This window comes from Panthera tigris, chromosome A3, assembly GCF_018350195.1.
Source record: "Panthera tigris isolate Pti1 chromosome A3, P.tigris_Pti1_mat1.1, whole genome shotgun sequence".
Taxonomy (NCBI): Eukaryota; Metazoa; Chordata; class Mammalia; order Carnivora; family Felidae; genus Panthera; species Panthera tigris.
In genome coordinates, this window is record NC_056662.1 from 127,640,537 (window position 1) to 127,652,332 (window position 11,796).

The 11,796-nt window shown below is 44.3% G+C and overlaps 1 protein-coding gene across 1 annotated transcript in view; it reads right to left on the bottom strand.

Annotated features, from left to right (window-relative positions):
* The window catches only part of DDX1 (DEAD-box helicase 1), a 36,667-nt gene extending 31,151 nt beyond the window's left edge, over nt 1-5,516 (bottom strand). The window contains exons 1-5 of the mRNA XM_007080699.3: nt 5,435-5,516; nt 2,500-2,551; nt 2,151-2,214; nt 1,232-1,261; nt 175-271 (exon numbers count right to left, since the gene is read on the bottom strand). Coding sequence (XP_007080761.1) covers nt 175-271; nt 1,232-1,261; nt 2,151-2,214; nt 2,500-2,551; nt 5,435-5,450 — 259 coding nt within the window. The 5' untranslated portion in view covers nt 5,451-5,516. The remainder of the gene's footprint in view (nt 1-174; nt 272-1,231; nt 1,262-2,150; nt 2,215-2,499; nt 2,552-5,434) is intronic.
* Nucleotides 5,517-11,796: the final 6,280 nt, after the last annotated feature.

Consider the following 11,796-nt stretch of genomic DNA (forward strand, 5'->3'; position numbering starts at 1 on the left):
TGTTTATGCTGTAAATGACATTCAGTATCCCTGGTTTCCAAGGCACCAAATGCCATTACCCCTCCCCTCAGATATCGACAATAAAAATGCACACTCTGACCTCCCGTCTGTCAATGCCAAGAATGAGAATTACTATTTTTATGCAAAAGGTAAATATTACTATGCAAAAATTACCTGAAGCACCGGTCTTAATTGTTGTTTTTCCTTTTTTGCCTTCCTGTTGGTCTTTCAGAGTCTCATAAACTATCTGGATAACTGGAATACTGAAAGCCTGTCAAAGAAACAATTGTTCTCTACATTAGCATTCAGATATTAATGACAGTTTGACAACAGACATTACAGAAGCTATGCATGCACATTCAATAATTACATATTCCAGACTGCTACTCTAATTTCATTTGTCCAAACCCAAAACATGAGCAAGGTAATAAGAGAGTTGATTAAATGAAGGCAAGAGGAGACAGCTGATAGCCCAAAACAATACACAAAGGGGACCTGCATAATGAGCCTAAACTAAAGCAGGAAACTACTTTCCCCGCTGACACACTACTTCTCTGGTCCAGGCCAACAGGAGAGCAACCCCTACTGTCAGCCTGTTTATTATAGAGCCATTGCACTAAAATTCAGAAATAAGTATAAATACAGAAGATACTACAACTCTTTATACAAGACCAGTTTAAAACTTCACTATTCTTAAAGGTATACTCTTGTAGACCCTATTTCAGAATTAGGGGGCAACAAGAATATCACCCTCGGTGGCAATCAATTCCTTATATTTTTTAAAGTGTTTATTCATTTTTGAGAGACAGCGTGAGCGTGGGGGAGGGGCACAGAGAGGGAGACAGCATCCCAAGTAGGCCGGAACTCATGACTTGAGCCAAAGTCGCAAGCCCAACCGACTGAGCCACCCAGGTGCCCCTCAATTCCTTACATTTTGGAAAAGGTTGTTTTATTAAATACTTCAAAGCAGAAGCTACGTTCAAACTTACTTTAAAAATTAACTCTTACAGGGGCGCCTGGGTGGCTCAGTCCTGATTTCAGCTCAGGTCATTATCTCACAGTCGTGAGAGCCACATGGAGTATGGAGCCTGCTTGAGATTCTCTCTCCCTCTCTCTCTGCCCCTCCCCTGCTCTTGTGCATGTGAGCTCGCACTCTCTCTCTCAAAATAAATAAATAAGCTTAAAACAAAATAACTCTTACAAAGTAAATCAATTTAAGTTCATTACTTACACCAGTTTTTCCACTTCCTGTTTCTGCAGCCTAAATGGAAAAAAAAGTTGATTTTATCATTTAAGTTGCCAATTAGGAAAGCCAAATTAACATGATACTACGTAGAAATCTTTAAGACTTGACTAGCTACCTTTATTGTCACAGTGCCTCCAGATGACTCAGGTTTCTGCAGTCAACTCTATTGCCAATCTTGTCACTTCTCTCCCATCGCTCAAGAATCTGCTCTCCCGTTCTTTTCCCACTGCTACCATTCAAATCCAAGCCCTCATCATTCTAACCTAGATCATTACAGAAGTATCCTACCAGTATCTAAACTCTGAGCTATACTACAAGCTGCTACCAAATCAGTCTTCATCAACATGGTTACAACTATATAACACATCCCCACTTAAAAATGTCCAATGAGCCCCACTGCCAACAAATATCAATTTTTTAACATGATACTTGAGAAAGAGCCCAAGTAATTTGACCCACTATGTACTTCCCATCTTACCCCAAGTTACACACCCCGCCCCCAACACACACATTTTATGCTACCATCTAATTGAATTACTCAGGGGTCAACTCCTGCATCCTCCTGCTCGCTGCTTTTGTTGATACGCTCTCTACATATAAGGTTTTCTCTTTCAGCTTTCCTTTGTCCAAAATTTACTTACCCCAAGTAGAGCCTCTTGTACAACACTTACCTGTGTACCTGTCTTACTGTGCCACAGGGTTTCAGCTTCTCAAGAGTAAAGAGCGTATCTAATCCACCTTTGTGTTCCCTACAACTTCTACCTCAGTACTTTGAATACGGTATGAATAAAAGTAATTTGGTGAAAGTATCATTTTCAAGCCTGGGGAGCTCTTAAAGTGGTCACAAACAGTCCCAGAACTGTGTGTCCTCAACCCAGAAAGACCTCACCAAATGTAAACATACCATAAGTACATCACCACCTCCTAGGATCAGTGGAATAGATTCAGCCTGGATATCAGTTGGGAGACTGAAAGAATCATATTTCGAAGAATTCGAGTTAGTAAAAAAGCTAAATAAGTCATGCTAAACTATAAATCTAAAAGAGAATTTTATTTGGTAAACAGTACCCATCTTTTCCAACTAAAAATATTATCAAAGTATAAAAGGGAAGCTTTCTAGAGAATAAGAGAATCCTAAGAAAAACTGAATTTTACTTACCAACTAGACTCCAAAATTTTTGATAGAATCTCTAGCAACTCCTTAAATTACTGAACATTGTTGTCACAGGTGCATTTAAGTTTTATGTACTTACAGCCAATCCATCTCCTCTACAGCTTGAGCAATCTCAGGCATGACACCCATCTCTGAAAACAAAAATCAATTGTAAGAAGTTGAGCACACTAAATTGAAATCATACTGCTCTTAAAAGGACTGTTCAGAGAACAGGGAAAAGGCTTTGAAGCACAGCTGTTCTTTAGTACCTCCTGCGTACGGCACCATTAAAAGAGTATAGTTTTGGAGAAAGACTTGAGTTCATGAATAAACTCTCACTTACTAGCAATGTGACCTTGGCAAGCTCTACAGCTTGCAAAACTATACACCTATTTTCTCCACATAAAATCAGACTGATAGTATCTGCGTTGTAGAGCTATGGAAGATTATAGATGAAAATATGTGATACATGGTCGTCACTCGATACACAGTAGCCACCAGTCCTTCCTTCCTAGGGCTAGTGAAGAAAAATCTACCAGACTTGGAGAGAAGGTTCTATCTTGACCAACGTTTTGGTTGTTTCATCTAGAAATAATGTGGAAGTTATGTGCCTTCACTATTTGAGAACCATGTGATTAGCCTCAGCAACCTGAGAAAAGTGAACAGACAAGTGGAGAGAGGCCCACGCTTATTGGCAGCCAGGATTAAACTCCGACTAACTGAAAAGGGAGGGGCCAGTTGTGAAAAGCTGGATACTTAGAAATCACAGCTGAAGAACTACTATTCTTAATTTTTCTCATATTTAAATAATTCACTTTGAAGCTAGTCCTAAATGAATAGATTGGGTTATTTCTGATTGAATCTTGTCATTTTTGTCATTTCTCAAATGAACTGTAGTAGCTGGCACACATGGAGTAGTTAGTTGGATTGTGTAAACCTCCCTTCCAAATAAGTGATTTTTAAGTCTCCATTTACACAAATGCAGCTTTTATTACTATTACAAAAACATATATTCTTATGAAAAATTTAATAATACTCAAACATTCCTAAACCCCAGGGATAACCAATTTGGAATTTTTTTTTTTTTAATTTTTAAGGGAACTTTTTTATTTCTTATAATTGTGAAATGGCATAAATCTATAAATTGAATATATCCAGTGCGAAAACTGCTTTTTCTTTGCATTAGGTGAGAAGAATCACCCTAGCAAGTAACACAACAAAACAGGTAGAACACTAAAATTTTAGTACATAGTAAACTAGTTCATATAAGTACTAATGACATAGGAAAGTATGAAAATCGTTTCCAAAAAAGGTTCTCCTACCTCTAAATCTCCCCAGGAAAATCCACAAATCAAAAAAGTAATCAAGATCTAAAGCTGTATATCCAAGCAGAGCTTTCTAAGAATTGTTCCCATTAGGGTCTAGCTGTATTCTCTCTAAAATGCAAACTGCTAGAAAAAAGGAGACAGTCTTAAATACGCTGCACTGAGTATACTGCAAGCTGAGGCTGCCGGTGAAATTGTTACACAAGTAGTAACCAGAGACTGCTTTCAGCAAGTTCCAAACTTTCTTTTTTTTTTTTTTTTCTTTTTTTAGCTTATCTACTTTTTGAGAGAGAGAGAGAGAGCAAGAGGGAGCAGGGGAGGGGCAGAGGGAGCGAGGGGAAGAATCCCAAGCAGGCTCCACACCGTCAGCGCAGAACAGGATAAGGAGGCTCAAACTCATCAACCCTGAGATCATGACCTGGGCCGGGTAACCCCGGACAACTTCTTGTTTCATTCTGGTCATGTTCTCTGCATGTTTGCTTTGAAACCATGTTTTCTATAAAGATAACACTTAAATATTTAAGGGAACAATAGGAATATTCATGTTCTGTAATCCTACTTGTCTTTATTTCATATCACACTCTTCTAGTCCTTCACCCTAACATCACTGAAATTTGCGCATGACTTCCAAAGAAGCGAACCTAATAAAATGACAATCTGAAACTGCTCTGCACACCTTGGCTCTAACATCTTGTTCTAGGAGAGTTGGGCGAAGAAAAACAGCTACCAGTCTAAGTACATTTCCCCTTGCCTCCTATTATAAGATGCAACTAAAACAAATCAGAAATCGCGTCTCGTGACTAAAGGCGTGGAATTCCTAATCTTCTTGTAGGTGTAAGCCCAAGAAAGTACAGTATTGTGTTATATATGAAGTCATCTTCATAGGTTAAGGGCATCAAAAGACAGTAGGCCTCACTTGATATGTATATGGCTACATAAATTCTCCATCTTTCGTATACATAAGGCTTATGGCAGCTTCTCAAATTGGATGTAAAAAGGAGGACAGAGAAGACGGGAAAACGACAACTTTGGGGTTAGATCAGCCACCTCAAATCACTGTTTGGAATAAAGGAGGGCATCGTACCGCCAACTAAGAACAAATGAGTTTCCAAAATGTATGCTGGGCTGGTGTGTCTGCGAATATGCTTCAACATAGAACGTTAATGTTGCTACAGCAGCGTTTGGCAACAAATAATGATCAGAGGTGTGCCTGCGACTTTTCGTTTTAGGAAGGCCTGAAAAGACTGGACAGAGGCAGGACGGGCATTTCCGACTGACCCTTCCCCACGCCCCGCTGCTTCTCGGCCTGGCCAGGCCCGGAACCGGCGCGGGCAGAAGAGGGCTCCCGAGCGCCACTGCCACGTACGACAGGCCGGAGGCCTAGCGCTACGCCGCCGCGTCGTTTTCGCTGCCGCGGGTGCCGGGGCAGGCCGGCCGACGGCGGGGGAGAAAGGCGAGAGGGTGCTGGGGGAGGCCCGGCGGGCAGCACCTGCAGAGAAAGGCACTCGCCAACACCGAGGCGGAGGCCGCCACTGGTCCCCCCGCAGTTCGGGGACCGCTGCGGACAGCTCCCTCCCGGAGCGCGCCGCACTTGTCCCCATCGCCCCCACCGCCCCCATCGCCCCCACCGCCCCAATGGCTTCCCGCCCGCTTGCCGGCGCCGCGGCGTGGATGGAGCCGCCTGCACCAGCCCCCGCTCCAAAGACGCACCAGAAAAGGCCGCCATCTTCGCCCCGTCCTGCGCGGCTCCGCTCGCTCTCCCTCCCTCCGCACTGACACGCTTCTTGGCAGCGCGCGCTTCCGGCTCTCGGCCTGCAGCTTTCCCAGTCCGGGTAGGACCTCAGGCCGGGGAGAACGGTTCCGGCAGAAACAAAGGCCCGGCCTGGCCCCCGCAGCGCGCTGACCAGGTTCAGCCGGACCTCGCCTTCGTAGGTAGCCAGGACCCGTCGTCATTAGCCGCGATAATAGTTATCTGTTGTTTAGAGCATGCCATGTGTCATCGGAACCACTTTTCCACATGTGAGGAAGCAGACGTTATGTGATGAAGGTCACACAATGGTCCTGGATGATCAGAGGGTAAGACGTTGCCCTCTCCGCTGCCTCACTCAGCACCCCGACTTCTGAAAAAGCAGGGCCTTGTGGTGTGTGAACGATGGAAAGGATGCACTGCGCTCATTGCCCGCAAAACCTATACCAGTGAGGGTCTGCACCCAGTAGGCATTCACGTAATACTTTTGATTTAGGTTTCCCAACGTCCGTTTTGTTGTTTGATGTAGTACTGATGATATCAAGTTTATTTGACTTCCATACAGTTTTGACTCCTTTCTCTTTGCAGAGAGATGGGAAAAGTAGATCAATGTTTAATCCTCCCTCTACGCACAGGAAGTATCAGTATCTTTCCTTGAGGACACAGAGATTCAGGGAAGTTAAGTAACTCATGTAAAGCCACCTGCAGCTACTAAACGGCAGCGGGGGATCGGAGCCACATCTGCTTAACTCCAGGGTGCATGCTGGACCATCTTTAGCTGACCACAGACCGCCCTGGAGAAAAGGAAACTCCTTAGGCAAGGTGTATGGGTGGAGTTAGACGTCCAGCTTCAGGATCCCTACTTCCTTGAGTAACCTGTGTAACCTTAGCAAGCCTGGGCTTCAGTTTACTCATCTGTAAACTATCCATGAATAATTGTCCCTGTCTTATAGGATTGTTGGGAGAATTAAGTAGGTAAAGCAAAGCACATGTAGCAATATATAAGTGTTAGCTCTATTACTGTTACATGTAACGGGATTCTCTTGAAGCTCCAACAGCCAGGGACAATACATTCAGGCCTGCAGCTTCACACCTCCAGGGGGCACCATTTCCCTTATATTCTATGTTGTCATACGTTTTATATACATTTCTACAAATGATACCCCTGAGAGTTATGCAGTGTGGCAATTCTAAATAGATGCCACATTCCAAAGACCGACAGAAGTTCCCATATCATGCAACATTTGCAAAAGGGAAATCTGAAATCTGCTTTTTGGTCCTTTAGCCATTCCCTACCTAATATGTATGAGAGGATTGAAGGTATAAGAAAAAAGGTCTCTCTGAAGAGAACCGTTGACACCCTATGGCATTTTTCCTCTCTCAAGAGTGAAAGTATTTTTTCCGGGCACTACTCAGAGACCTTTTGCTCTCTGGGGTTTGGGAAGCATAAGGCATGCTGTGAGAAGATGTGGCAGGAAAGGACAAAGCGGAAGACCAGGCTGCTGAGGGAGCGGGCCACATTTCTAACACCTGAGGCAGAAACACATAAGATTTTTCTCCCAAGGGCTAACCGGACCTCTGGGAACAGACTTGAAGCTATCTTTAAAGGCAATGTGCTCAAGAGAGCTGCCTGGAGAGCTAAAAGACACAGCAGAGGGACTCCCAAAGAACCCTGTTGTACATGCCTTCTAACCAGAGGAGAGAGATCACCTGCCTTATGTGAGTTAGACCTGGAAGATACCAGCAAAAGAATCTCCAAAACACCTACAGAAAGTACCCCCTCAGAGAAAAAAATCAGAGAGCACCAGAACCAGATCACTATGACGCCAGCCGGATGGAGGTAGGTACCTTCCCCACCACACGTGACTTTATCTCTTCCCAGACACCAGAAACAACAGCTAATGGGAGAGGGGAGAGCAGAGACTGACCACACTCCACCCTATGGCCAACCCGGGGAGAAAGGAAGCTATAATTTTGGTTAAAGTTGTGAATTTTGATCATGACCGTGGACTTGATAGTTAAAATTTTTTAATGTTTATTTATTTTTGAGAGAGAGAGAGAGAGTGGGGGAGGGGCAGAGAGAGAGGGAGACACCAAATCCAAAGCAGGCTCCAGGCTCTGAGCTGTCAGCACAGAGCCCGACATGGGGCTCAGACTCACAAACCGTGAGATCATGACCTGAGCAGAAGTCAGAATGCTTGACTGACTGAGCCACCCAGGTGCCCCTGGACTTGATAGTTTAATTACAGAAATGAGGCTATAATTGTGATGAAAGTAACCAGACAACTTTTCATTATTTGAGAGTAACCAGAAAAGCTTTAGAAGATGCCAGAGGCATCTACCTAGGTCAGGAAAAGAGCCCATGGAGAGGGTTTCAAGGTGATGAATGATGTTTTCTCCTTATGCCTTATCAAGTTTATCTCATTTAATATACCATTTTAATAAATATCGTGTGTGTGTGTGTGTGTGTGTGTGTGTGTGTGTGTGTTTGCGTGTGGTAATACCCTCAATAATGTGAGTTAGGATAAAATGCGATTGGCTACCCACCTTGGCAGGTAAGGACAAGGCCAGGCAAAGAAGTGGCAGGCAATTCCTTCACTAAACCAAGAAATAGAGGATGGGTGCTCCCAGTCCAGCATCCTGCTGGTCTACCCTTCCCAGAACAATCTGATAAAATGGAGGTCTACTATTAGGAAACAGTGCTAGAATCCCGGCCTACTTCCAGAAATCCAGCTACCAGGAGATAATTAGGCGGGAGGACAGCCACCACTAGGTGGCCCCAAACTGCCGCTGAGCCTAGTAAAGTTTGCACTGGATTTAAAACTACCAGCTGGGACTGCCCCCCACCCCCTGGAGATTTATTTCTATAACCTTACATAGAACCCCACATTCTATGTACTTGGGTATTATGTAACATGACCCTGCTTATCATGTTATGGTGGAATGTTACCACATTACCCATGCACCCAGAAAGATTGTGCTGTGTGTTTTCAAGTAAGCTATTCTTCTCCATGGGAAAACACCTGGTTGATTTTGCAAGTAAGACAGACATGAGAAATAATGTCTTTCAGATAGCCAGGACAGCATAAAGAGCAGGGGCCCAGGGAAGGACTCTGTAGACTGGCCACCCAAAAGCCATACGCTGTCCTCTTCCTCCTTGCCTTTCTGTGTTATACAGACTGGGAAAAACAAAACAAAACAATCACTTTGCAGACTCCTTTGTAGAGAGAGAGATCCATGAGCCCCAGTTCTGCCTGGAAAGGTGTAAGTGGAAACCCCACGTAAGGACTCTTTAAAACAGAATATCCGGACTGGCATGTGACCTTCTTCCTCCTGGCACATGGACACGGGACCTGTACAGGCGGCAATGCGTCATGAAGATGGAAGCTTCGTCCTATGGCTATTGAAACATGAAACGGGAGAAGATTGGGTCCTTGGTGACAATGTAATACAAGTTGCCAGCCCAGATCCGTCTACCTCTAGACCTCTTGTGGTTTGAGAATGCCTTATGTAGTTAAGCCACTGATAATTCTCTCTGGTTTGCAGCCCAACACATTCCTAACAGGTACAGAAAAGAACAGAGATGAAGCATTCATCGGGATGGATTTCGTGTAATGAATCCTTCAGAAATTTTTTTCAAGTGATCTAGAATACAGCGATAAGCAACCAACAGTGACTCTAAGGAGGAGGAGACATTTTGGCCTGGATGGTGAAGGCACCATCGAAAACAATGTTTGAATGTATGGTCATTTCCTTACAACCAAAAATAAGAATGAAATGTGTCGTACATGGTGGAGGAAGTGACCCTGAAACCAGGCTAGGAAATAGAAGTCAAATCAGATAGTTTACTTTGTCCTTTCATTGGCACCCATCCCCCTCCCAGACTCCATTCTGGCTCTTGATAAAGATAAATCAAGCTGCCTAGTTCCTAAGGATCCAGCCTCCAAGAAGAAGGAAGCAGTAAGGGAGAGAAGTTATTTTAATGTAAAAGAAGTTGATCAGATAAGGTGATAAATTCAGTATATAAACCCAAGTCCTTCCTCATATGATACAAACCCACCCATCATTCCACACAAGAAACCACAAGCTTCTGCCTCTTCAAATGCTACCCAGGGAGTTTGCCTTCACATCCCCAGGGAGAGGGGAGGACTCTAGAGTACTTGGCTCTGGATCCTGAATCCCACTCTCAGTAAACCTGATGTGACCAACCTTCACCAGGAAGCTCCCTTTCCTCTGAAACAGCTCATAGTCGTTAAGGGTCCCGCATCCACTCTCCTTAGGATGCCACACACCAAACCCTCCATGCCCAGCCTCCTGCTTACTTCTGGCTTATTAACCTGGGGTCATTTCACCCTCTAGTGTATTAAATTATGTAGGATTCCTTGCATACACCAGATTGCCTCTTACCGCTGTGTATTTTCTTATGTTGTTTCCTCTCCTTAGAAGAGCCTTTCCTTTTAAGTTTCAGTTATCTGTTGCTGTGTAGCATCCACTCCAAAACTCATACAACAACCAGTTTATTTGCTTATGATTCTGTGAGTCAGGAGTTGGGGCAAGGCTTAGCTGGCTGGTCCTTCTGCTCCAATGGCACAACCTGGGGTCATTCACTCACATGCCATCAGCTAGAGTCTGGCTGGGCTGGAAGATCTGAGAAGACTTCACAGCCATGTGTGAGGCCACAGTGCTCCTATACATGGACTCACTCTCTCCACAGGCCAGCTTGGATCTTCTCACAGCAAAGTTAGTCCCAGGGAAGAAAGACTTCTCAGGTGCCAGTGGGGTTCCAAGAGGATGTGTTCTAAAAATAGAAAGCAGATGTTGCATATTTCGTAAATCTGCCTGGGAAATAGTAAATGTCACTTTTCTCAAATTCTATTGGTCAACACAAATCACATGACCAACCTAGATTCATAAAAAGGGGAAATAAGCCCCTTCTTTTGATGCAGTAATTGGCAAAGAGTTTGAGGACATCAGTGGCATAACCACACCTATCTTCCTGGCACATTCCTGGTTATTACGGAGACTTAGCTAAGCTAGCACCTAGCAGCAAATCCTGTTTAACGCCAATCCCTAGCTAGCAAATACTGCTAGTTTGCTCTGAGGTTTATTTCTTTTTTTTTTTTTCTTAAATTTCTGACACTTAGGTGGACATCTGGCTGCCCAGAATAAGGACTTCCCAGCCTCCCTGGGACTGGCCTGTGTTCTGGCCAATGGCATATACGCAAAAGCGTCCTTAAGGGAGGTGGTAGATCCTTCCTCCTCCTCGTTCCTGTTGGCTGGCCTGGAGTTTGAGCAGCCATACTGAACCACGAAAAGAGAGCCATATACAGAGTATGGCAGAACAAAAGGAGAGAAGTAGCTTGGGTTCCTAGTGAGAAGCACCATACTAGCCAAAACTGTGACTCTAGATTTCTTACATGGGGGAGAAATAAACATCTATCTTGTTTGTTTTGGGTTCTTTGTCCCACACAGCCAAATCTAATCCCAATTTATATATCCCCGTTAGGTATCTCTTGCTGCAAACCAAATTGCCCCACAATCTAGTGACTTAAAACAGTAAACATTTATTGTCACTAACAGTTTCTGTGGGACAGGACTTCAGGAGCAGCATGGCTGAGTACTTCCACTGGGAGTCATTCAGGCTGTTGAAGTCGGTCTGCTGGCCGGGACTGCCGTCATCTGGGGCTAGGGAGGGAGGCTCAGCTTATAAAGGTGGCTTGCTGTCATGACTGTGTGGCAGTTAGCAGGAGGCTTCTGTTCTTCTCCACATAGACCTCTTCCTCAGCTGCTTGAAAGTTCTCATGATATGGCTGCTGGTACCCCGCCAACCCACTCCCTTGTCACCAGAACAAGTGGTCCTAGAAAACAAGGCAGAGTGAGTGATATCTTTCATGGGCTAGCCATCAAAACCACACAGTCACTTCTGCAATAGCTTATTGGTCACAAAGGCCTATTCAGTGTGGAAACACACAAAGGTGTGAATACCAGTTAGATAAGGATCATTTGGGGGCCATCTTCCAGGCCAGCTACCACCGCCCCCCCCACCCCTTGCTTCCCTAACAGACCTCTGATTTGTTCACGTAGCAGGTGGTAATCCCTCAAAATCAGGAAACAGTATGTTTTTACAGCATCCTCTGGGATAAATCATGTTCCTTCTAGACCAGCCATTGTTGTCATTAAATTTGTTGGCTTAGCTTACCTGGTTTTTCTCAATTTTCCTGACTCAGAAAGCAGTTTGGAGAGAGGGAGGTTCACATTTAAACATCCTCTTTTTTTCCTTCTGAATTTCCTGCAGCTTCTAAGCCAAGCAACAATCATTGAATTT